General features: G+C 38.7%; 2 protein-coding genes across 13 annotated transcripts in view; one reads left to right on the top strand and one right to left on the bottom strand.

The window, feature by feature from the left end:
• Positions 1-679: 679 nt before the first annotated feature.
• On the top strand, positions 680-15,858 carry RPE (ribulose-5-phosphate-3-epimerase). 8 transcript variants are annotated; one of them, XM_014557113.2, is made up of 8 exons: positions 733-869; positions 1,541-1,571; positions 5,552-5,663; positions 6,529-6,608; positions 11,061-11,200; positions 11,587-11,721; positions 12,204-12,290; positions 13,849-14,895. In XM_014557113.2, the coding sequence occupies exons 5-8, from the start codon at positions 11,063-11,065 to the stop codon at positions 13,969-13,971; spliced, it is 483 nt and encodes a 160-aa protein (XP_014412599.1). In that variant the 5' UTR covers positions 733-869; positions 1,541-1,571; positions 5,552-5,663; positions 6,529-6,608; positions 11,061-11,062; the 3' UTR covers positions 13,972-14,895. The 8 variants fall into 8 exon arrangements, with proteins under 8 accessions (XP_014412597.1, XP_014412596.1, XP_014412595.1 ...); XM_014557111.2 differs by lacking the exon at positions 5,552-5,663 and having other exon boundaries at positions 680-858; positions 1,541-1,560; positions 11,587-11,616; positions 13,849-15,858; XM_014557109.2 differs by lacking the exon at positions 5,552-5,663 and having other exon boundaries at positions 686-858; positions 1,541-1,560.
• Positions 15,703-24,926, bottom strand: part of KANSL1L (KAT8 regulatory NSL complex subunit 1 like) — a 112,915-nt gene continuing 103,691 nt past the window's right edge. For 4 of the 5 annotated variants that reach the window (XM_032479965.1, XM_032479963.1, XM_032479962.1 and 1 more), the window contains 6 exons: positions 23,098-23,216; positions 22,211-22,335; positions 20,910-20,961; positions 19,482-19,594; positions 18,260-18,431; positions 15,703-17,358 (listed from right to left, as the gene is read on the bottom strand). In XM_032479965.1, coding sequence (XP_032335856.1) covers positions 17,128-17,358; positions 18,260-18,431; positions 19,482-19,594; positions 20,910-20,961; positions 22,211-22,335; positions 23,098-23,216 — 812 coding nt within the window. In that variant the 3' untranslated portion in view covers positions 15,703-17,127. Of the gene's footprint in view, positions 17,359-18,199; positions 18,432-19,481; positions 19,595-20,909; positions 20,962-22,210; positions 22,336-23,097; positions 23,217-24,926 lie in introns of those variants that run through there. The other variant, XM_032479966.1, reaches the window with a different exon arrangement.

Raw genomic sequence — 24,926 nt, 5'->3', positions numbered from 1 at the left:
TTCGGAATTTTGTCTGAACAGTAAATATACGTGTAACTTGTCAATAAGCATTCCTGTGAGAGCAGAAACAAAGAGAAGAGGGATGCGGGCCAGAACAGAGCAGAGTAATAATAATGACAACCAGCATTCTAGACTGAGCACCAGGCATCATGTGCTGGACACAACCTTGGATTCCCAAAACCCAAACACTGGCCACTGTCTTAACAGGTGAGAAAACTGGAGGCAATGAGAAGTGACTTGTAGGTCACCCAGCTAGTATCTGGTATGGCCAGGACTCGTCCTAAATCTGACTCCCACGGCTCTTAAGAATTCAAAGAGTGAAATAAGAACAAAGAATTTTTTAATAGACAAGTCCAGGAGTGAAGAGGGAAGGATCGCACATGCAAACAATGGAGAAACAAAAAAGTAAAGAGCTGGCAAGAGTCTCAAGGGAACGGCAGAAGTAAAGCTAAAAAAAGATTAAGAAACTCCTCGGAGGGGCCCGGAGCCTTGAAAGCCCTCTTTTAACAACCAAGGTCAGAGGAAGGAGGAAGGGGCCTCTCTGTGAGGCCCCGCCCCTAGGCTCTCGGAGTGGCGGTCCCTCTCCTCAGGGGAAGGCGGGACTTCCTCCCCTCAGGGAAGCAGCTTCCGGCGGAGTCCGGAAGATGCTACGGGGAAGAGGCGGGGCCAAAACTGGACGACCAATCGGGAGGAAGCCTTCGTTTGCCAGGGCTCTCGTGGGGTAACTTGCTCTAGAGAACCAGCACCATGGCGTCCGGCTGCAAGATTGGCCCATCCATCCTCAACAGTGACCTGGCCAATTTAGGGGCCGAGTGCCTCCGGATGCTGGACTCTGGGGCCGATTATCTGCACCTGGATGTAATGGACGGGTAACTCCGCGGGGCACGGGTCAGGGTTGCCGCGCGCGCGGGGCGGGATGGGCGCACCTTCACTGAGAGCCTGTTGGGTGCACGGCGTCTCAGTACCGCGGAGCGCCTCACTCCGAACGCGGTTCTCAGGAGGGGCCTGGGGTGGGAGCCCTGGGGTGGGAGCTCTGGAAGCCCTGCCTGGAGCCGACCTGAGGCGGCACCCGGGGCTGCGGCCGCGTCCCAAACCTCCCCCTCCCCCCACGTAACGAGTGGTCTTCTAGCACTTAGAGCCCGGAAGCGACCTTAAATCTCTAGGACTCGTCTCTCATTTTCAGTTAGAGAAACTGAGGCCCAAGGGGATAGGCATGACTTGCCCAAGCTCATATAGCTAGTTAGTGGCAAAGCTGGGGAGACAGACGTGTGTAACGATGACGAGCTTGGCACCTGGCATGAAAACGCCGAGTTCTGCCACTTGCTGGATTACTTGGGACAAGCCATTTAACCTCATTGAGCTTCAGTTTCATTCTGTGAGAAATGGGAGTAATAACAGGCCCTACCGCTTCGGCATTTCTGGAAAATAAAATGAGCTAGTACGCGTGAAGTTTACAGTGCCTGGCATATAATAAACGCTATAGTTGTTAGTTGTTGTATCATTGTTCGAATTTTGATTTTCCTGTCTATTTTCTCTTCAGGCACCCTGCTCTTCAGGGAGGTCAGTTTTTTGTAAGTAATTTTTAAGCACTGTAGTTATCGCCCGTAATTAATATTGTTTGAAGTAAGAGTGGTGCTAGTTTCTTAAATTGGTTATAAAATGAGGAAACAAACCTAGAGAAAACAGTTGACTCCTTCAAGGTTACACACATTGTGACGGTGTTGCAACGTGTGTCTCTTGGGTTTGCCAAGTGGTTCTCTGAGCCCCACTGATAACAGGTCATAAAATCGTAAGAGCCATTACCTTGGTTCAGGGTAGAAAAATACATTTATTTTAAATAGGTTTGATCTCTGTGTGCTCTTAAGCAAGTTTGCAAGTTTTTTTGTTTGTTTGTTGTTTTACAAAAGATGATTGGTCACTTCCCTTTCTTTTTAATGTCACTCCTCTTATGAGAGTTTTGTCTTCCTTTGTTCTGTCTGGTTAAATCTGTTGTTTCTCTTTTGCATTCCACTCAACACTGCCCAACCGATAATGGCAAAATCTTGACCTTAGAGTGCTATGAACTCTAGTCTAAGTGTGGAAGAAGGTTGGTAAATATGACCTCTTACAAAAACTTGGTGGGGGGATGATGGCTTTTTTTGTTTGTTTAGTTTGCTGTCATATGTAATTCTGCTTACATACTGTTTTATGACATCTTTACTTGAAAGCCCTAAACTTTCGGATAATATTACTGGAACGTGTTTCTCAGAGATGAGTAGCTACATTTTTGTGTCTGAGACACAAAGTGGGAAAATTTTGTGTCTGAAACACTTGGCGTTTCAGGATAGAATGGACTATGTATATGTGTGTAGCCTGTTTGACCCAGAGAGTAATTTGGTTTTGTGCCACATTTAAGTGAATGAATGGAGAAAGCATTGTTTCAGTTCACCAATCAGAAATACCAGTAACAACAACAACAGGTAGTATCTATGAGCACTTAACTACTTTTGTTCTGATACTTTTTATGAAGTATCTCACACAACCTTATGAGCTCAGTGCTGTTGACAATAAGGAGCCAGACATAAAGAGAGGTTCCGCGAGTCACCTCATAGCTAGGAAATGGTGGAGTCCAGGTTGGAAGTATGCAAAGCCTGTTTTGTCTCAGAAATTAATGTTTTCTCTTGGTACCCGGCTTACAGAGAATGATCAAGACATTCTCTGTCTTCAAAGAGTAACTAATTTACATTTTAAATTTATTTCCTGTCTCTTCTGCTGCACTGTAAGCTTCCTGAAAGCTGGGTGTATCTCTTTGGCTCGTCTCTGAATTATCTGCAGGAAAAGCACGATGGCAAGCTTAGTTACTATTGGTTGGATGAATGGCTTTATCACAGTGGAGGGATCTCTGAGGAATCCCTTTTGCCCCTCCCAGCCCTGTGGCAGACTCTGAGCTTATTAAGATATAAGTATTAGTTTTAAAATGACTTCTCTCCCCCGTGCCAGGAACATTTTGCTTTGAAAAAAACTAAATTCTGCATACACCATTTTAAAACCTTTCCCTTTTAGGCTTCACAGTTTTCTAACCTAAGAGCCATTTTCATTCCCCTTTTGCAAAGGAGGAAACCATTTTAGGGAGGTTCAGCCCTTTCCCCAGTGTCCCACTGGAAGAGGCAGAGCCTGGCTGAGCTGCAGTGTCTCCTAGGCCGGGGTTTGAAAGAGGGGCTATGAACACCCTTTCCCAAGGCGGCCAGCCACAACTGACCTTCCCTCCAGGTACTGCCTCCACACTTCTCCTTTTCCTGGCCCCCTTCAGAATTCCACTGTCACACTGAGTGTGGATACACTTGTCATTTTCTAGTCTCCCTGTCCCCCACTGAGGCCCCCACTATGATTAAAACTGACCGTCTTCATCTTGTAAGTCAGGACCGAGTTCTGGGAACACTGCAGGGGGGCGGGTAGGGGGGCACTAGTATGGTTGGATATTTGAAATAAAGGACAAGTGGATTTTCTGGAAAAGAAAAACTGAAAGCATGTGAACATAAACACGTCATGACAGGCTGTTGACTGGCAACGTGTTGGTCCTAAGTGTAGGAACAGAGCAAATAAGCAAACTCTAAATTAGTTACAAGGATTTAAAAACCAGGGAGATTTCACGTTAGCGCTAGATTTGAACTTCCAAAGATTTCCAGTACTGGTCCCACAGTCTCACAGGCCACAATGGGGGAGGAGCTAAACGACAGCCACCATCAGCCTGGCCACGTGCTCCCCTTTTGTTTCCTGTCTCCATCTGGCCTGGTTCGCTCCTCCATGTTATCTGCCAACCCCTGTATAGGCTTATGAGGGTGTGACTCCTGGTTCACAGGAAGTGTGTTCTAGTTACATATCAGCCTTGATCCTCCTTTTAACTGTCTTTGCCCTGTTGGGAGATGTAATAAAGGTTTGCTTTGTATGACAATTATAAACAAAGCTTGGGATTGATGGTGGAATGTGATAGGAGATCAAAATAATTGTATCCCTTATCCCTGTGTTCTAGACAACTATAGTTTAATCTTGAGAAGTTCTTTGGGAGCATTTTTATTGTGTTTTATTTTTGGCAATATACTGCAAAATGCCATTATAGCTTCTATTTCCCAATGAAGTAAAAGTGTATTTGTTTTATTCTCATATGTTCTCAAGATGTGGTTATTATGTTTATTTTCATGATAAATGAAATGTAAGACAACAAAAGTACTTCCAAGGCTACCAGCAAATTGAAAGAACAGTGAATGAAATCCCAGAGTTGTGGAATACCCAGTAGGCCTTACTGCCTGCTTATGTGACTCTTACCTCAGGTTCTGAGTAAACATAGTAAACATCTTATCCATAACCCTGGCAATTAGTCACTGCTTTTAGGCAAATGATAGAATGGTTTCCAAGATACTGGAAATCCAGCCTCCAAGGACCACGGTGCTGGAGAGTAAATGTGTTTGAACCCATCCACCTCACCCATCCCTCTCACGTGTGTCCTGAATCCTGACCTCTCTCTCTTAAGGCTCTCCTCCCCACTTCGACTTCTGTTAGTTATTAGTTGTTGGTGGAGGGGAAGATAAGCATAGTAGTTAAGAGCTTGAACTTTGGAACTAGATTGCCTGTGTTTAACTCCTGCCTCCAGCCCTTACCTCCTGTGTGATCTTGGGCCTCTTTTCTCACCTGTAAAATACAGATAATAGTGGTACCTATCTCACTGGATTTTTGTGAGATTTTAATAAGTTAATATATTGAAAGTGTTCAGAATGGTGCCTGGCCTGTTTTATTTTTTTTTTACTAACATTCATTCTGCCTGTCATCTAAGCTCAAGACTTTAGTCAAGGTTTGTTCTTTCTCTTCCATCCCCCCCATCTCATCAGTTAGCAGATCCTGTCACTTGCCTGTCTGCCTGTCCTTGTTTCCATTCTTATTGCTTCTTCCCATTAACAACACCTCTTACCTTCCTCCTTCCAGTTTACAGTCCATCTTCCTACTTTATTACTTACATCTTGTTTCTTATTTGCTTCTTTCTTTAAAACCTCACTTAATATTTACAATAGGATAAAGTCCTGGCATTTGATACCCTTAATGTGACACAGTCTACCTCCTGCCTTTCCACATTAGCTAAGGTGGGCCATACCATCTCCCCTCTTCTTTGGGCATAACTTAGTTTTTTCTGCCTTTGCTTCATTTCGTTTGTGTTTGTTCTGTAAATTCATGATCTTCCCCTCTTTTAAAGCTATACTACTTGCCCCTAGACTGTTTTCCCTTGTTCTTGTTTAGCTTTTCTTACAATCCTCATATATGGTCATACCTACTACTTCAATAAATAAAGCCCAGATTTCAGTGGCTTAATGTTATCAAGTTTATTTCTCATTCATGTGATAGTTCGGTGTGACTGTCCTCCCGTGCAGAAATGCAGGGACATGGCCTCCTTCCATCCCGTGGCTCTGCCATTCCTTAAGGGCTTCTTTCCTGGCAGAGGGGTGAAGTGAGAGCAGAACAGGCATACTGCTTAACCTCCTGGGCTCTGCAGTGGCCCACCTCACCTACATTCACTGTCCACTAGTGAGAACGAGTCACCTGAGCCACCTGGATGTGAAGGCAGTTGGGATATGTGCTTCCTGGCTGAGCTGACTTCCTGCCAACAACTCTGCTGTAACAGTAGGTCGTGAATTCTGGTGAGTCGTTAGCCATCTCTTGCCTGTGAGATTGTAAACTTTTCTGGGGTGAGCAGGAACTCTCACATATTTCTTTATAAAATACAGTATTCTCTGAAACACCCAGCCTGGTACTTACATAGAGGAGGTTTTGTTAAATATTGAAGTGAGGTGGTAATAGAACAAAAGGACTGGCTGGAGTGGGATAATGGTTGACTGCTTTGGCTCTGATATCAGGAAGACTTCATTTGAATCCTGCGCCAACAAATCATGAACTGAGTGACTTAAGGAAGTTTTATATCCTGAGATCATAAAATGGAGGTAATAACAGCATCTACTTCTTAGGGCTGTTGTGAAGATGAAATGAAGTAACCAACAATACCTGGTATGTTGTAAAGCCTCAGTAAGTGGTGGTGATTAATACACATCAGATTATTGATGATCTTTTAAAAAGTTTAAATAAATTGTCATTTCGTGCCCTGTAGTAGAGGTGGATTAGAAGTAGGCACAAGTGGCCTGTGATAGGCTAAGATTTGAAAGACCCGTATCAGAGTCCTGAACTTCCTAACTAGTGTGTGACTTGGGCAAGTCATATAACTTTTGGGGTTTTGATTTTTTCATATTCCCATTTCTACCTGTCAGGGATTATGAATTACAGAGTAAATCACATGACATTATTATGATTTGTTGAAATATCAAGGAGACACAGCTTTGTAAGACCAAAATTACCCAGATATTTTGAGTATTGAACTTATGATGTTAAATAGTAAACTGAACAACTTGCAGTCACAGGCAATCTCCTCCACCCGCATCAGAATACATATTGAGAAAAATACAGAAACTGAATTGAAAACATTTTCAGAGTAAGATTTTGTTTGTCTTGTAGGCATTTTGTTCCCAACATCACCTTTGGTCACCCTGTGGTAGAAAGCCTCCGAAAGCAGCTAGGCCAGGACCCTTTCTTTGGTAAGTGGGTGTGATGCCATCTGAAGCTGGGTGTGTTGCTCAAGCAAAGGAAAAGTGGCTGGTTGATTTCTCAACCTCCAGTTTCATCTCTACCCTTTTTCCCTCCTCACTGTGCTGGGGCTTCATTGGCTGCCTGTAAGAAGCCAGACTCTTTCCACTTCAGGACCTGGGCACTTTGGCTAATCTCTGCCTGGAAGGCTGGTCACCCGGCCAGTGCTGCCTCATCTCTCTGCCTCAGATCATTTGTCATTTTTTCATAGAGCCTCTAAGCACCCTCCCCTGAATTAACCTTCTTCCGGTTCTCATATCGCCTTGTTCATGTTCTTAGAGCTTCCTTCAATCTGAGTTTTACTTTTACCAGACTCTAAACTCCTTAGGGGTAGGATTTCATCCACTTTGTTTACTGAGGTTTTCCTAGATTTGAGCATAGACACACAGTTGGAGCTCAGTGTAATTGTTAAATGAATCAATGAATAGGTTGGTTTATAGTCTAGATGCAAAGCCAATTATTTCATGGAAATTGGAGCTTTCTACAGATGGGCCTCTGTGTGCTCCACTCCAATGTTGTAGGATAATACGGATTAAGATTTCTAAGATCACACAATGACCTAGTTAATTCTTATGGAACATAGATTCAGCCCACAAGTTGTTGCTGCTGCTGTTTTAAACTAAGTTAACGATGCCTCGTTTGCCACGTCTCTGGTATTTGAGAAATTTAATGAGTTTTTATAAATATGTGTTTTTATATGACTCTTGGAATTTAGTAAAATTTAGATTTTTTTTTTATTGGCATATTGTGAACTAGTTTTTATGAAGGACTCTAGCTGTGCTGTTCAGTATGGTAGCCATGTGTAGCTATTCAAACTAGTAAAAATTACATAAAATTAAAAATTGTTTCTTAGAGGCATTAACCACGTCACAAGGTCTTGATAGCCATGTGCAGCCATGTGGCATGGTGCAGCTAAGGACCACAGCTGTCATTGCAGGAGGTTCTGGTAGAGCCTCTGTGTAGCTCCATCCACTTAGAATGCACCAAAGAACATGTACATTATTACCTGATTTATGTGACATAAGGGAAGCTGTTCCGGGAATGACATGGTTGCCATTTTGAAATTTGCAAATAATGAAATATAATCCTCTGATTATCTGAACTTTTTTTAAAACTACATTTTGGAAAATGAACTTTCCAGGCTATATTTGTTCTTACGGCTATCAGAAATGGATGAAATAAATAGTGTTGTTGCCCCTGCTTGTACAATGGCCAGAGTCCTCCACTCTGGCTTTGTGTGGATTAAAAAAAAATTTTTTTTTCTTTTCTTCTAACTGAGCCTCTTCTACCAGTTCTGCTGCACCTGTCTGCACTCTACCCCACAGTCTGCCTATTTTCTTTTTTCCTGTTTTTAGTTTGTTTTTTACTGTTCAGCATGCTAATCAGTCTTTCTAGACATGAGTCTTGGGTAAAGATGAATGGACTCCATATGCTTTAACGTTTGGGTTTTGTGACCTTTTATTTTTATATTAAGAGACATGTTTTTGTTTGTTTAATTCTTGGGTATTGGTTGTTGAATACTTGATACATGACTGTTTCCTAGGAGTTAGATCACAAGTTGTATGTCTGACTGCTAAAGTTCTTAACTATCCAGTCTCAGTATTGGGTAGAGGTAACCACCTAAGAAGTAAAGTGGCAGGAAAAATTGTTTTTACTAAATCAGTGGTCTTCAAGTAGTGTCTGAGGACCCATGGGAATCTTTTTCAGACGGTCCCTGACGTCAAAACTGATTTTTTTTTTTTGGTGGGGGGAGGTAATTGTGTTTGTTTATTTTTAGAGGAGGTACAGGGGATTGAACCCAGGACCTTGTGTATGCTTTACCACTGAGCTATACCCTCCCCTCCTTGAAAACTGATGATGGTTTTATTTGTAAGGACATTGCCCTTATTTGTCCTGATGGTGCACAAGCAATGGTCAGTTAGTCTGTTGGTGCCTTAACCTGGTGACACAGGTGGCTGTCATGTTCTTCATCACCTTGCATCCATAGCAAGTGTCCTCGATGAGTCGGTATAGATGATTGATTTAGTGGACCTTGACCTCCAGTGCGTGTCTTTTTAGTATTTTGCACGTCAAAGTGGGAAGTACACACAAATGCTTCTGCCTTGTACTGGAGGGTGATGGTCTTGTCAAAGAAAACCTCTTGCGCTGTTTGGGTTGAGCTGTGAGTGCTGCTGCTCTTTTCATGAACTCTATTTTCCCTTGAAAATGACAGATGGGCTGTGGTCATCAGGCTTGGATATTTTACTGGCGTTTTCTTTAAAATTAACTAATAGACAAGCCTGTCACTTTAAGGAAAATAACTCATTAGTTTTCATTGCCCTAATAAAGTTGGAGCTTACATGTGAAAATTAGAATTTTGGAAAACTTGTGTCTGCTACTATGAGCTTGACAGCTTCCCAGTACTTACAACTTTTCTGATAAGATCTGTAGCGACATTAACAAATGTGAGTTTGGGGTGCTACATAATGAAATGTGTCAGTATTTGGAAGATCTGTGTAGCTGAGTGAACCAACAGTACTTAAAAGATCCATTCAAAGTGTAAGATAGGCTAATGGTTTTAGTGTAACAAAGTACAAAAAGGTCACTGGTAGGGATTACAGATTCCACGTTGCCATTAACCTAATGAAAGCACCACTTGTCGAGATTTGGGAAGAAATAAAAATATCCACACTTGTGTGAAAAGACTGTGAATGTAGGTACTCTTCCCTTTTCTATGCACTTTTTCTTTCCCCTCCATCTAAAACAACAGGTTGAATGCAGAGCAGATGTGAGAATACAGATGTCTTTTGTTAAGCCAGACATTAGAGACTTACAACAATGTAAAATAATGCCACTCTTACATTAACATGTAATAATTATTATTTTTAACAAGTAGACACTTTAAATTTTTTTCAGCTTGAGTTTCTATTGTATTAAATATTGATACATATAACCCACATCAACAGTGGTTTTGGGGATCTTAGTAATTTTTAAGAGCATAAAGGGAGTCTGATAATAGAACACTGGAGACCTGCTGATCTTGGTGTTTTACTTACAGACAGATTTGCTGAACCACTGACTCTCTGAGCACAGGAGATCATCTAGCCAGGGCTGCCAGTGGTGACTGCGTGCTGGAGATTGAATAGGGATGACTTAGCAGACTAGTAACTTAAGGAATGAGTAAACTTGATCTTTTAAACCGGATTGAATTTTCCTTGTTTATAATACAAAGGAGAGAAAACCCCCCACCAAATTGAGTTTATCTTTGCAAAACAAAGTTTTGCCTGTTAAAATATGTTCTATTTTTGCTACTTTTATTAGTTTAGCAATATAAATATTAATCCTGGCTTCATTAGTCAGGCTTAATACCTTCTTGATCCTGCTTCTTTTAAGCTACCCACTCATGAAATGCTATTAAGTTTTAGATCAAGATCTTTAAGAAGGCCATGCCCATTTCTTCCCAAACATATTTCTGTGATTCAATCTTTAGAATTGGGACGCAAGTCAGGCTTCCTCTGGTTAACACGCCCTTCCCTCTGAGTCTGTTCCTCCTCTGCAGTTGCCTGCCTCTCAGTTGATGGCAGTTCTGTTCCAGCCCATGAGGCCCGAGTCCTTGCCCCATCCTGACTCTACTGTCACTCTCCACACCTGACCCACAGCAGCCCCGTTGGCTCTGCCTTCCAAACATCGGGACACCCTCAGATTCCCCACGCTGCTCGCCATACTCAGTTGCTGCCATTGTCACTTTTCACCCAGGTCATTGCCTTAGCCTTTTGAGTCCGATCTTGTCACATCTCTGCTTGAAATCCTGCAGTGTTGGCCCCGTGTTGTGCGGAGAGACCTGACGGCCCGCAACCCTGCTGTCTCCTCCCGCCCCAGCCACGCTGGCCTCCCTCCCTCCCAGCCTAATTTACTCATTTTCTCTATGGTTCGTCTCCCCTGCTACGAATGTAATCGCTGTGACAGCAGAGATTTTTGTCTGGCTGCTTTTTGCTCTGTCCCTAGGGCCTAGAGTGGTTAATGGTGCGGCACGTGCTCAATTAAATACTGGTGGAGAGAATTGCTTAATTTAGCTTCCTTATTTTTTAAATGAGGAAGCAAATCCACATAGATACTATGACTTCTGTAAGTTTTTTAGAATGGCATTTCCTGGACCTGGGCTTAGGTTTCCTGGTTTCTGGCTATTTTCATAAACAGCACTGTAGGCTTTTTGTGGGAAAATGTTTTTTTGGTAAATGAGTTTAACCAAAACCTTATCTTAGGGATAAAGGGAGGCTAGCTATACCCAAGTGTAGCTGTTAACAATTATTGTGATGCCGAAAGAGTTCATATCTGACATAGCAAAAACTACAAGCTGGCTTCGATAATATGAGCCAGCTGTTTCCTTTCTAGTAATACTTAGGACATCTGTGTTTTCTTTCTAGACATGCACATGATGGTGTCCAGGCCGGAACAGTGGGTAAAGCCGATGGCTGTAGCAGGAGCCAATCAGTATACCTTTCATCTTGAGGCCACTGAGAACCCAGGGGCTTTGATTAAAGACATCCGGGAGAATGGAATGAAGGTGAGAGGTCAGCAGTGACACGTAGTGTTTTACACTATTCATTTTCAGAGTTGGGGAAGATTTGGTGGAAAATGGGAAATGATAGGTAGAGAAGACAGACTTAGGTAGCTATTCTTCAGCTTTGAAGCTAGAGTTTAAGTGTGACTTGTTTGTCAGATAAGATAATATAGTTTGAGACTTTTCTGAGAGTTACTTCCTTTTAGAAACATTTACTTTTGGTGGCCTTGTTGACTTTTAAAAAAATAATTATAGTCTAAACAGTTTATGTATTCTATTTACATCTAAGATCTTTAAGAATAGACCTTTCTCCTGGGCCTGATTTGCCATGATAATATAATATGGAAATAATTATTGATGTGATATAGCAAATCTGTCTCTTGTTACAGGTTGGCCTTGCTATCAAACCAGGAACTACAGTTGAGTATTTGGCACCATGGGCTAATCAGATAGATATGGCCTTGGTTATGACAGTGGAACCTGGGTTTGGAGGGCAGAAATTCATGGAAGATATGATGCCAAAGGTAAAAGGAGTATTTGGTTCTGGGGTGAGGCTTTTATTGTGTGTGTTCCTTCAGTAAGCATATATTGAATTACTTGTATGTTTAGACACATCCTGTCTGAAGGGAAGAAGCGGGTGCTTATACATCATTGGAACCCGGCGTGAGAAGTGCCATGAGACATTTACATTTGGAAGTCAGAAAAGATGCTATACCTTAGTCCTGAAATTTTCTTTCAAAACCATTATCTCTAACTTCTAGATCTCTTGGGAGTTTTCATTGAATATTGAGAGTTTTGTCTTTGTCTTGTTTCCATGAAGTGTATTTTCTGCAGAGCCATGATTTAAAAGGTTTTCTGCAGTCATAATTTGTATTGGTATAAAGTTATGTGTGAGACATTTGGAGTCCTGTTTTAGTGGCTAACACTAGCTCTGATTTTTTTGTCTGTTTGGTGTTTTCCCCTCACACATCACTTTAGTAGTCACTTATTCCTTGTATATGTCTAGGTTCACTGGTTGAGGACCCAGTTCCCGTCTTTGGACATAGAGGTTGATGGTGGAGTAGGTCCTGACACCATCCATAAATGTGCAGAGGTGAGACTGCTCCTTGTATGTGACCTAGACCGGTTTCCTATCAAATGTAATACCAGGGCAGGACTTGTCTGCTGGAGACTTTTCCTACCTTTCCTAAATAGCCTTTCTTTCTTGGAAAAGTACTTTTTGGTTCAAATGTAAAACTAGGAGAATAAAGAGCAGTAAGTAAATACTCTAAAATCACATAATCATTAAATAGTAATGATGAAAAAATTCTTTGAAAAAGAATGCCAGCCTGTGGAAGATCATTAAGTTCCCAGGCCGTGGAGTGAGAGATAGGGAAAGAAAACATACCTGCTCATAAAGGGAAAACATTGTTATTCTGTAGAATTTAGGTGTATTAGCTACCAATCTGTGCCTTGCAAAAACTGACTAGAGCCACTTCTGATGAAAATCTAGATCTGACCTCTGGCCCTCCCTGTAGAGGTGGGGTGTTTTTTTTTCCACGTAGCTAGCCAAGCTGAGTTAGGCTCCTGAGCATCATAAGAGGATGCCAGCCCTCCCTGCGGCAGCCCTGCAGGTGATTCAAGTTTATGTGGCCTGCTTTAATTAAGTAGCATGGTCTAATTTGCCCTTCCAGTGTTTCGTGTAGATGCCACACTGCTTGATAATCATCAAAAGCTTGATGATTATCAAAAGCTTGGCTGTGATCAAAATGGAAGAGTTGCTGGCCAGATGGTTAGTGAGCATATATCCTTTGACTCCTTGTGGAATTCCTTTTTACTGAACTGTGCTTTGTCATCAGTGCTCTTCCTGCTTACGTTATGAGACATGTTAAGTTGTAACCCTATAAAACCAATTTTTTCTTCTTTTGTTTTGTGGGGGACTGTTAGAGTGTGGTACTCTGCCTCCTAGAGTGACAGTGTCTCAGGGAGGGGTTTTCCTCAGCTTCAGCAGTTCTCCCAATAGTCCACCCTTTCTTCTAGCCATGTATCACATAACAGGCTGGAGTCACATCCTAGGACGCTCAGAGATAAATTTGGCTTCATCTCACTTGCTTTTCTCTTGCATTTCTTTGCTTTCACATTGAAAAAAATCTTAAAAATCTTTTTTTAAGCCACCTCAGAACTATCTGGAATGCAGTGAAGTATACATAAAAAGGTGCTTCTGGCTTCAAAATGAGAAATTAGTTAAATTTAATGTTGCCTTGCTTTATGAGTCCTTGCACATTTTAGCAATAATTGTCCTTTTAAACTCCCTACCAATTCCTATACATAAGTCAAAGATGAAGAGAATCTTTTAGGAGTTGTATAGGAAAAGCCTTAATAGAGTTGAAGATGAAAGGTTTTTAAACCTTATCTAAGTATTAGCAGAGATGCAGTCTAGCTTTTTTTAGAGGTGGTTACCAAAAAGTCAGTGATTTTTCAGACATATTTAAAAATAATTTTATATCCTCATTTAAGCATTTTAACTTCTTTCTTCGTTGAAGTTACTTTTGTACAATTACAGTGCTAACTACCAGCTGCAAAGGTAAAAAATAAACTCTAGTCCAGGAATTCTGTTTTAGGCTTTTCTGCATCTTCCTTTGAGGCATAATCTAAGTGTTTACTTCTTCCAGGCAGGAGCTAACATGATTGTGTCTGGCAGTGCCATTATGAGGAGTGAAGACCCCAGATCTGTGATCAACCTGTTAAGAAACGTTTGCTCAGAAGCTGCTCAGAAACGTTCTCTTGATCGATGAAACCACAAGGAGTCCAGTCTTTCTGCTCATGAGATCTCCTTTTTACTGGAAAACAAGCTATTAACTACCAAATCGTACCATAATTCAGGCAGTGCTGCTTTTCTGAGCAATTATTCATTCCAGTGACTAAAATCCACTGTGCAGAATGTTCCAAGACGTTAGAAATTGGTGTGTATAAACTACATTTTTTAGTGATGGAATTTAAAGATTAGTGTGGTAAAATACCATTTTTACTGGGAGACTTGATTTTTATAGAGTAAAAATATGGCTGTATTAAGGTTATGAACAGAAATGTTTTAATGCCCAAGGAAGGCATATTAGCTACTATGAAAAAAAGTTTTTTTCTGAATTTCTAAAAAAGAATTTTCTGTTGTGTCCTGGCTGTTCCCCAAAAGCAAAGGAAGTCCCTATGTTTTTCCTGTTTCATGTCATTTTTGATTTGTGTGTGTGCGTGACAACTAAGTTTGGATCTGGCTGGGTTGGCATACCTTATTCTTCTAAATCCTAAAACATCTATTTTTTACTTTGCACCTTATGTTTGATATATAAAAACAAAGTGTGAAGCCCAGGGATTCTCACGTGGTCTGTTCTGAAATACAAGCACAAGCCTTCCCAGGGTTGTTAGCTTTGCTGGAGGGGCAGGTTATGCAGTGGTTCCATCCTCTTCCTTGTCTCACCTCCACCCCATTCCCACTTTCTCTTAATCACACCCAGTATTCTAAGGGACATAAAATGTTTTGCTACTCTGGACTGAAAAGAATGGAAGCCTTTTTGGAGGTAATAGTAAGTTGAATCCTGACTCTTTCCCCTTTCCAATTATTTGACCTTCGCACATCAAACTAATCAACCTCTTTGAGTTTCTCTTAACTGATTTATAGATTGAATATAATTACAATAACAATGTAGGGTTGTATTGAGGATTAAGAGAGCATTTTATATGTAAAGCTTCCACTACTAGTCCTAGAATTGTAGGCTAGTAGACTTGAGAATGTGCAATATGAAGTATAGCTATCATATGAATTTGTTTTGTAGATCATAAAGTACATTGATACAATCTCATCAGTCCTACAAATCTGTCCTATGAGTGGTAGGACAGGTATTTTTGTCCCCATTTTAAAAATGAAGATGCTAAAGCTTGTCAGCAGGCTGGTACCATGGAAAGGACCCAGTAGAGCATAGAATTTCTGGTCTGTACTCTTTACAGATGGAGCCCTTGTGAGGTGGATTACACAAGGAAGCTTCTTGTACTTAACATTGTCTTATTTTCAGTCTAACTTTACCCTGTAGCAGAACCAGATGACTGAGAATATTCTGCAACTATGGATTTTGACCCCAAGGATATATATTTCATTAATCCAAGAAGGACCAGGTAGGCTAAGGTATAACAAGGTACAGAGTTAATCCATAAACTAAATATTTATAATTGTGTCCCAGATTACATTTTGACAGTGGATATATATTAGCCACTTTATTGTTGTAAATGCTCTTGCTGTGTAAAACACATGGCAGGAAATAACAGGCGCACTGTCATTAAGCTTTTTCAGGCTGCTACGAGTTTTGGAAAATAAGGTTTGAAAAATAAGAATGTTAGCACTTAAAGCACAGAACAGAGCTTGCTTGGTTTCTTCTATGTTGTGAGGTAAAAATTTGTTTCTTACTTTTTTTATTTTGGCTTAGGAAAAGCTTGTGCCATAGATGGATGGCATTTAATCAAATCAGACAACACAAGGCATATAGAAATAACTTTAATTAAAAAACTTACATAGACGATTATAATATCAGACATGACAAAAAGATATGAGTTTATTTGCCTGGACAACTTGGATCTGTTCTGGCTTTTGTTTTCTTTTTTAAAAAATAAATGTACAGTAAAACTACAAGCAAAAATTTGTCAGTATTGAACCGGAAATTCTTTTTTCTTCTTTACAGGGACCAATATAATTTCTAATCCCTAACAAAAACTTGGTGTCAAATACCCCAGATTAGGCCAAATGGCTAGGATTGTCAGTTATATGGGTACTACAACTTGAATAACCTTTTATTACATGAGCAAAAGCAATTCATATAAATTGTTCTCAACTTTTACATAGAAAAAATGATGTAATAGCTTCAAAAGGAATTTTACTTAATGGATACTCCAATATCCAGTATTGAAGCGTTATCCTTTTAAAAATTTTAATCCTCTTTCTAGGATACAAGTAAGAACAGATGCTTATTTGGATAAACTATGGTAAGGAATGACCAAATTAACTAGAAGTACAACAGTATACTAACTAACAGGAATTTCCTGTTTGTTGCTCATTTTAAGTTGGTGTCTTCTCTTCATGAGATACAGAAAATAGATAAACTCAAGGTGAGTTTTAAAAGATATGATAGTATTTAAAATACACCAATATTTAACTCTACTTTGCTTGTCTTATTCTGTTAGGAGTGAATAGAAAATAACTTACATTTAATCCAATAGGTATCATCAGTGATTTCAGATTTGTTATTTGGTAAAGAAATTTCCATAAATAACTTCTATTGGTTAAACATGTTTTTTTTTTAAAGAATTCTTTTCCTTAGTCAGGACTTTTAGATGTCCATTACCATTGGAAACTTGTGCTTCCTTATTTATAGTGCAGTTTATATTTCATGGGGTAGTTCATACATGCATTTTCAAGTAGAGTGGTCACTGCCAGTGTTTTTTAAAACTACATATGTGTGTATATGTATGCATGTATAGTCTATACACATGCATTTGTATATTCTTAATATACTTCTGAGACAGTTTAAAGAATTACCATGTGTATAGAAAAAAGATCTGTCAGTGATGCACAGGTATGTGTGGGTATAAGGTCGTTTTAAAAAGTATTATTTACCCAGTAATGTGATCTGATAACAAATTGCAGCAGTTAATTTTTTGGTGCTTGTGATTTGTATCATAAACACAAATGACTAGCACTTGTCTGTGGGTGAGAAGCTAGATATTCCTATGGTTCAAGAAGGAAAATGAGACATAACTTGCCTGTTTCACGGACAGCATAAAAGCTAATACATGCACTACATGCTCTTACTCTGGAATTGTGGCTGTGGTGGGGTGGAGGGTGAAGAACAGGGCTCATTTTTTTCTCCTGTTTTCCATTCAGTTACATAGTTTTCTTAACCTGTTCCCTGTCACCTATTTTTTTTAACATGAGTAAGTCCTAGACCAAAGGTTTTGTACACTTCCATTCCATCCGCCTGCCTTTTCGGATGATGGCCATTCTCTGCTGCACTAGTACAGAAGGCTACACCATGGAAAGCTGGGCTCGATCTTTCAATCTGATCGTTTTTTTCATCTTGGCATAATAAGGCTTGTGTGTCTTCATCCTTCAGTGGAAAAGCCCGTCGTTCCCACCACAAAGACTGAAAGACAAAACATTTTCAAGTTAAGTTTTAACTAATTTATTTTTAAATTCCTGTCTCAAGTAATCTATAGATGTTAATTTTGTCATGACCATTGTTCTATTCTTTAGCACATAAATGTACACATTTTCATTTGGTCATATGTATTTAGCAACTCAAAATGGTACATACTGAGGATTACTTAGGGACCTTTGGGAGTTAAGTTTTTCACTTTGCCTCTGCCACGAAGAGAAGACCGCTGTCATTAGGACACTGGTCTTCATTTTCAGCCCAGGAGTACTTTGGGTAGGCCTTTTAACAGTGTTTGCATCTTCTACTTCAGCATCTCCATTTTCACCCCATCGTTATTACAGACACCTTTGACCTTTCCTTCCCCGAGCTTTCTGTGACTTGCCTATTAATTTCTGTAGTCTCCGCTCTCTCTAGATGTGGTTCTTCTTTTCCAACACCTACTTATGAAGAAGAGGGCAAGAAGTACACTTTATAGGTGTAGTGTTAGAAAACACTGCCGTTGAGGTTAGAACTGGACGTATGGGGAAACAAAAATCTTTTATAAGGGGAAGAGAAATACCTAATAACATTTACAATGTGCCAGGTGCTGTTCTCTTTAATCTGATTTGGTTTGTAATGATACTTTGATAGAATCCCCGTTTTTTAACACATGAGTGAATCGGTGGAATTAGTAATGACATGTTACAAAGACAGGAAAGTGTAGTTAGTGATGGAACTAGAATGCTGGAATGCAGATCCTCTGATTCCCAGCATTCTGTACTGGATTGTCTACTGAATGTGTTACATAACGATGAATCCTTAATTAGCAACAAGCAATTCTATAAACAAGTTTGTCAAAGTTAAAAGTCAATTAAAAAGCGGTTTAGCCAGTTATGTGTATTACACTTACCTTGATTTCTTGACTTTCATTTAGTGAGGGGGAGCCATGCGCACTCGGCTCCTGGCTCTCTGACGGCGGAGGCTCGGCGGGACTCCCGGCAGCACAGTGCTGCCCACCACTGAAGTCATTAGGGTATTCTTTCAAAAGCAAGTCTTGTCCTTCAACATTTTTACTGTAAGCTCTAGCAAGAAAATCAAGATAATTTGTTGAGGTCTTAACATTTTAGAAACAACCCAAGATGTCACTAAGTCAATTTAACTTGGTAGCTTGTCTTTAAACAGTTCTGCAGAAAAGATTTTTACAATTTCATCATTTAAATACCTTCACAGCTCAAAGACTTACACAGTATTTTATGAAATCTTTAGGCAAATTATAATAGTGGTTTTGTTACAAGTTTGAGGTGTTTTTTATTTTCCAGAAAGCAAAAAAAGACAGTTAATTGACCCTTACAGTCTGAGTTCCAAAGAGTATTCTATTATTATAATGTCATCCATGAAGGACTAAATTTACATTTTCTTCTATACTTCTGGAAAGTGATATCCCTGGAATGTGGAAAAAGATGAGAATGGAATCTGATGCATGTTGGGATAATATTACTGAATAAGTTGGAGACACCCCACACTTAAGTGACTATCAGATTTCAATGTGCTCTTGCGTTTTGAGTTCTGGCTGTATATTAAAAAATCATCCAATGTTACAATATAAAATACCAGGGATTTTCTCAACTACATAATTACTAATCATGTTTTTAGGATTTATCCCACCTTCCCTCAAAGTCATGTTCAAAGTACTTTAGACAATTTACTTTTTAGACTGGATAGTTTTCTTGAAGTTTTTGTTTCTTTCTAAGGAAAACATTTTGAAGTGGTTACGTTATAGATTTTAACCCCTAGTGTTAGGTCCACTATTACAGTACACTGAACTGATCTGCTTTATCTAGGGGCAGTTTTCACATTATTTGCTCAGTTAACTCTATTCCTGAAGCTGACGATAAGCATGAGAAACAGTGGAATAAAATAGAAAAACTCCTCCTCATTTATGTAATTAGCCCGAATATGTTTTAAATGTAAGCTCAGTATATGCAGTGCTTCACTTCTAGTGCACAGACAGCTGATGTTATATGTTTATACATGTGTGTTTCCTGCCTTTATAATGGTCTCCCTCATTCATACAGAACTTCTGTAGAGTCCACGTGGAGCTGACGGTTTGGGTTTCAATTGACAACACCTGCCTGCTGTTTCTTCTGTGCCATTTGCTTTGCTCCCACAGTGACCATCTGGCTTGCTCTCTCTCTTCATATTTTTTGTGTCTTAGGGAGAAGACTTCATCAGAGAGATCTTCTATCTGGAATTAAAAATAAGAAATTAAAGTTTTGCTTTTATCAGGAACATTTTGAAATATGAAAACAAGTGTCAAAGTTCCTCATCAAGAGAACAATAGGAAGAAAACTAAAATAAATGCAGTATAAGTCATGAGAACAAATGTTACAAATTGAAGAGGGAGTTAAAAACTTTTCACTATTGGGTCACATTTGAAGACTTATCTAGAGTATGAATAGCTGCCTAGACTAAATATAGGTTCACAGTGCTTCTTCCCATTTACATAAAATATTCTTAATGCTTTGTTCAAAACTTTGATATAGTAATGTCAAAAGTAAAACGGTCTGAGATAAGTGAGAATTTGAGTTACTTATCTGGAGTTCTAAGGCGTTGGTTGTGTTTTTGAATTTGGGTTTTCTGGCTAGGATCATTCTGAACTAGGGAAGAGTGCATTAAAAGAGGGAACTGCATCAAAGAGACATAAATTTTGGTTGCTGAAAAACATGATCAGTTGGCACAGAAAGACTATTGGAAACAATGTCTTATATAATACTGCTTCTAAAGACTATCACTGGTTTTTGGGGGGTTTTTTTCAAGTTTTTTTTTTTGTTTTTTAAGTTTTTAAAAGTTTACATGTATGTACTGTTCATTGTTTCTAAGAACAGAGCTTTAGCTTTTTAAACTTACATAGTTATCAAAGGAATAAAGCCAACTACAAAATAAGAACAGAATGCAGTAATTCAGTCAGACTACCACTTTGGAATTAGTTTGGTTCTATAGTATTTTTCCTTGTAATTTTTCTTAATTGTAAGTTTTATCCATACAGGTCCACAATCTCTTTCCTGCAGTTACAAAAATCTGAAAAAAACAAGTGTTCATAAATCATTTGGTGACAGCCTGATCTGAAAAGATGTGAAGCTATTCCATTTCCTATAAATATTTCACTATAGAAACCTGAATATTTGATTATGAGAGCTGTCTTAGACTGCCTGCATGTATTACATGATGTATGCACATTAATTTTCTAAAGTCTAAAATTTTCCAAATCCAAAAGCAGTTTGTTCCCAAGATTTTGAATATGGCATTGTAGGCTTGACTATGAAGACTAAATCTAATATTGGGAATGAATACAGATATTCATAAATTCAACGATTCATGTAAGCAGTCAAACCTGCACAAAACCATTTCTTATCACATTGATACCCTTAATGAGGCACTTTTCATAAGTGAAAATCAGTGTCTGTTAAAGGGCTTATATTTCCCTTTTCCTTAAATACTAAATTAAGGAGGCTTCATAATATTGTAAAGTGCAATTACCCCATAAGTGAAAGGCAGCTTACCTCTTCACCTAAGTTATATTCATCCAAAGGCTGAAGAACAACCATCCGCCAACTGTTGAAGAGATAGAAACCAATTTCAAATGCTTTTGTGTATCTAAATGTAGCAATTTTATTCTCTAAGCACAGCTAATGCAGTAATGTTTTCTTTCCTTGGGACTTCCATAATTCAAATGGTTTTATTTTAGTACATTTTTTAGAAAGATAAAATATTTGTGTTATGAGAAAGAAGACAGAAGATAAGGCCTTACTTTTGGCCTTACAACAGTCTCTTCTGCGTAGCTGCTTTTTATACCTTAGAATGTACTAATTTTGAAATAAGTCCGTGGTATGCTGATAAACTGGCTCAAAAAAGAGGGGAAAAGCTCTGACTTGTAGTAGTTGCCAATTTCTTTGTGTGAAGACTTCCATCATGGCCTTTGGTGGGTTGAACAACTGGATCAGATTCCTATGTAGTAAACAACCAGCTCAACCAGCTAGCTCCAGCCTGCCACTGCCATTGAAAAACACTGTTGCTACAGAACATCATAACCACAGAAAGTATTCCTTACTTACGTGGAATATATCAGCAGGTTCTCTGTAGGAACTCTCATAATGCTTCCTAAAGTATTAAGAGTTCTCTACATACCTCAAAGTAATTATGAATAAGAGAATTAGAAATTAGCTAGAATACAGATGGGGAGGAATTAATATAGTTGTCACCCAGCTCATGTATCTCTTTCCATCCTTTTCTGTCTCTTGCTTATGGTGCCAGATTTATAAAAACTGCTTTCTTCATTGCTGGCTTAACTTCACTGCCAGCAGGAAGCATCTGTGTATGGCATTCAAGAACCTCCACGATCTGGTTCTTTTTGAGCCTGTGTTTCCTTTATCGCACTACAAAACCAGTCTCCGGCTTATCCTTCCACACTTGTCTGTCTCTGTGCCTGTGTTGTGCTCTCCCTATGTGAATACACTCTACCTTCCCCTCCTTCATGATGTCTTCCCAGTCTTCCCATTCATCTTGCTTTTTGATGTGTTTATTTCTGATCTGGAAATACATCAAAATGCTATTTTTGTTGTCACAGGTGTTTATTGTCTTACAGTGAATACCCTATGCAGATAATTGCTTTCTTTGAAAACTTTTGCAACCTTGTGCAAACCTCCATTTTAAACAGCAAGGACTATTTGTTACTATAATTATTTACACCCCTAACATAGCTTTTAGTGCTGTGTACATAATAGATAACTAAATATTGAATGAAAAAAGTGCCAAAGTAAGCCTTAGTAATTCCCAATTCTTAATAAAAAAGAAGTATACATACCTTGGAGTGAGTATTTCCTTATATTGGAGTTTCTCTAACTTAGCTGGGGCCACTAATGACATGGGAATTACAATATTATCTATGTCATAAGAGCTCTCGCTTCGCAATCTCCTCCGTGCAGTATTCTGCAAAATAGGATTACAGTAGGTTTACAGTAGTACTTGGTTACCTGTGATGATCCTTCCACAAATTATATAAGACAGTATGACAGTGCATCTGAAAACCAAGGCATACCTATTTTCTATAAACTAATAGAATCCATTTTGGCAAGTATACAGTGTACATTTGTGTGTACACACATACAAGCCTGTTTTTAAGACCATAAAAAATATGAATGCCTTAAGATGCAAAACTTATCAGAAGGGAGTACCATAAAGGACCCTAAATGTCAATGAAATGATCTTTTAACAAACTTGCTAATTAGGAAAGGCTATAAAATTAAATAGTTTAAGCCATTTAATAAAGATCATTTTTACAGTCTTCATTTATGTGTTCCTGGTCCCTGAATTTCATGCTGTTTTTTCTAAATTCTCCCACTTTTTGACCTCTACACCCTGACCAAATAACAAAACAATGTAAGAACAACACAAATGCTAGATTCTTAGTAGCAAGATTATGTTTAGCTTCATGTTAAGGAGTAAGGATGGTTATGAAGTTTTTAACACAAAAAAAGCCATAACCAAGGATTAATGAACAATTAGCTCCCTAGTAAAAAAAAAGCTTAATCAAATTTATTGCTTCCTAATAATTCTAAATATGCTAATTATGTGCTAGTAAATATGGCTGTTATAGATTAGAATACATTGTAAGTTTTTTTTAACATCAGTCAGCTGATTTTTAAAAGGCTATAACGCATCTTTTAAAGTTCACTGTACAAAAAAACCTACTTGTGATGATGAATTCTGGGTTCTTGATAGTACATTGACATTAGTAACTGCAGTAAAATTGCTATGAGATCCTGGTTCTGTGCGTTGAAAAGCATATTCTTCAAATCTAGTTCTTTCTCCTGCCATGGAAAGAACCATTGAGAATGTCATACATTAAATGTAACTGGAAGGTATTAGAATTTCTATTTTCCTAGTTAGGTAACATGCTATTCCTTATTTTTTAAATTCATGTATCAAAAAGAAAAAAAGGAAATGAAAAGAATCTTACCCATAATCCTTGCCACAATTTACATTTTCTGGGGTCGTGACAGTTTTTATTCAATGCATCTTACATTTCTTTAACCTCATTTCCTTTTACTCTCTTCGTGTTTTCTGTAATTCTTCTGAAGTTGAACCTCTAAAACTTACCTCTTAATTTTCTTCTTTATTCTCTCATATTTTTGTTATCTTTGACCTTTTGTTCTACTTTTTGGGAGATTTCCTTATCTGGATCTTATGACTGTTCTACTGATTTTTGAAACTTTCTCCTATTGAAGTACTTATTCTAAAAGTTCTTTTTCTCTTTTATTCATTTTTTTTATAGGATCCTATTTCAGGAACGAAATTTCTCTTTTCTCAGGATATTGATTAGAAGTTTACTTCCAACTTTGTTATTTTCTGTTTCTTCCATGTTCCTTTTTTCCACTTGTTCTGCTTTCCTATTTGTGAGTATAAGTTTATGTACAGCCCTTATTTGTTTTGCTTTAGCACAGATATTAATCATTTTCTGTGGAACATAAAATTTAATATACAGTCCATATTGCTTCAGTTGTTTGAAGATGTCATTTCTGGCTGGTAGTTTATTCAAATCATTATCTACATATTGAAATTGGTTGTCTCCTAGGTTTATTATAATTTAGAACTAGAGTTCATTTCTTATGACATTGACTTGTTAAAGACTAGAGCAGGTGTCCTGCACTTTCAAGAGTTGTCTAGTTCTTTGTAGTATAGCATTTGCTTTTTCTTCTATCCCTGTATTTCCATCAAACTCAAAGTTAGGTCTGTCAATTCAAGGGAAACACTTTACATTTATAATGTATTTTTATGTTAAGATACAAATTTCCCTATAGTTCAGTAAACATGAATGAAAGTTCTTCGAAAGCTAGGTGACTCTTGGCTGTCTTAAGATTAAGGTACCAAAAAGCATAATGAAATCTCTGGATGTGGGTGGGAGTTTGTTCATTTTGTGCCACACTAGTTGATCAGGTAGTGGTATCAGGTAGTGACTTGGTCTGTTATGGTGGGATTTCTAGAGGCAATAGTGATAAATATGTTAAATCCCTCATGTATAATTACAGTCCAGTACATCTTGGGTATAAATAGTTTCTAATTTATTGGGTGTACTGATGTACTACACCTAGGTAATACTTGATGAACGTATATATTGCTATTTTCACTAGGACAATGAACAAGAACTGGTAGGGTCTACAGATAACATGTTATTTAATATATATCTTTCCAGTTACATTTTAATTTTATCATTTGCAATAATTATTGACACTATCTTGTCACAAGTCCCCATAACCAACTCACTTTGCATTATTTGCAGAGTTCTGGTTTCAGAGATATCCGTAGTGACTGTAAGCTCCTCAGGGGAACTGAACTAGGTGGTTGAGTTATTTTAGATGAATCTCATCCAATTTCTCAAAATTCTGAGGGAGCATCAGTGAATCAACATCTCCACAATAGGTACCAGAAATGGTAATTAATGAATTTCTAAAAGGCAACCTGTCCTGACATATTTTGAATCTAGAATACAAGGTTGGAGACTAAGTCTTGTCCAGAAGGAC

Source organism: Camelus ferus, chromosome 5 (assembly GCF_009834535.1).
Source record: "Camelus ferus isolate YT-003-E chromosome 5, BCGSAC_Cfer_1.0, whole genome shotgun sequence".
Classification (NCBI taxonomy): domain Eukaryota; kingdom Metazoa; phylum Chordata; class Mammalia; order Artiodactyla; family Camelidae; genus Camelus; species Camelus ferus.
This window is presented reverse-complemented; position numbering and strand designations above follow the sequence as displayed.

Bases quoted from the DNA above. Each gene is read 5' to 3' on its own strand.
- RPE (XM_014557109.2), top strand. From the start codon at position 748: ATGGCGTCCGGCTGCAAGATTGGCCCATCCATCCTCAACAGTGACCTG. The intron at 859-1,540 runs GTAATGGACGGG...TTTTCTCTTCAG, and splicing joins CCGATTATCTGCACCTGGAT to GCACCCTGCTCTTCAGGGAG. The intron at 11,722-12,203 runs GTAAAAGGAGTA...GTATATGTCTAG, and splicing joins TGGAAGATATGATGCCAAAG to GTTCACTGGTTGAGGACCCA.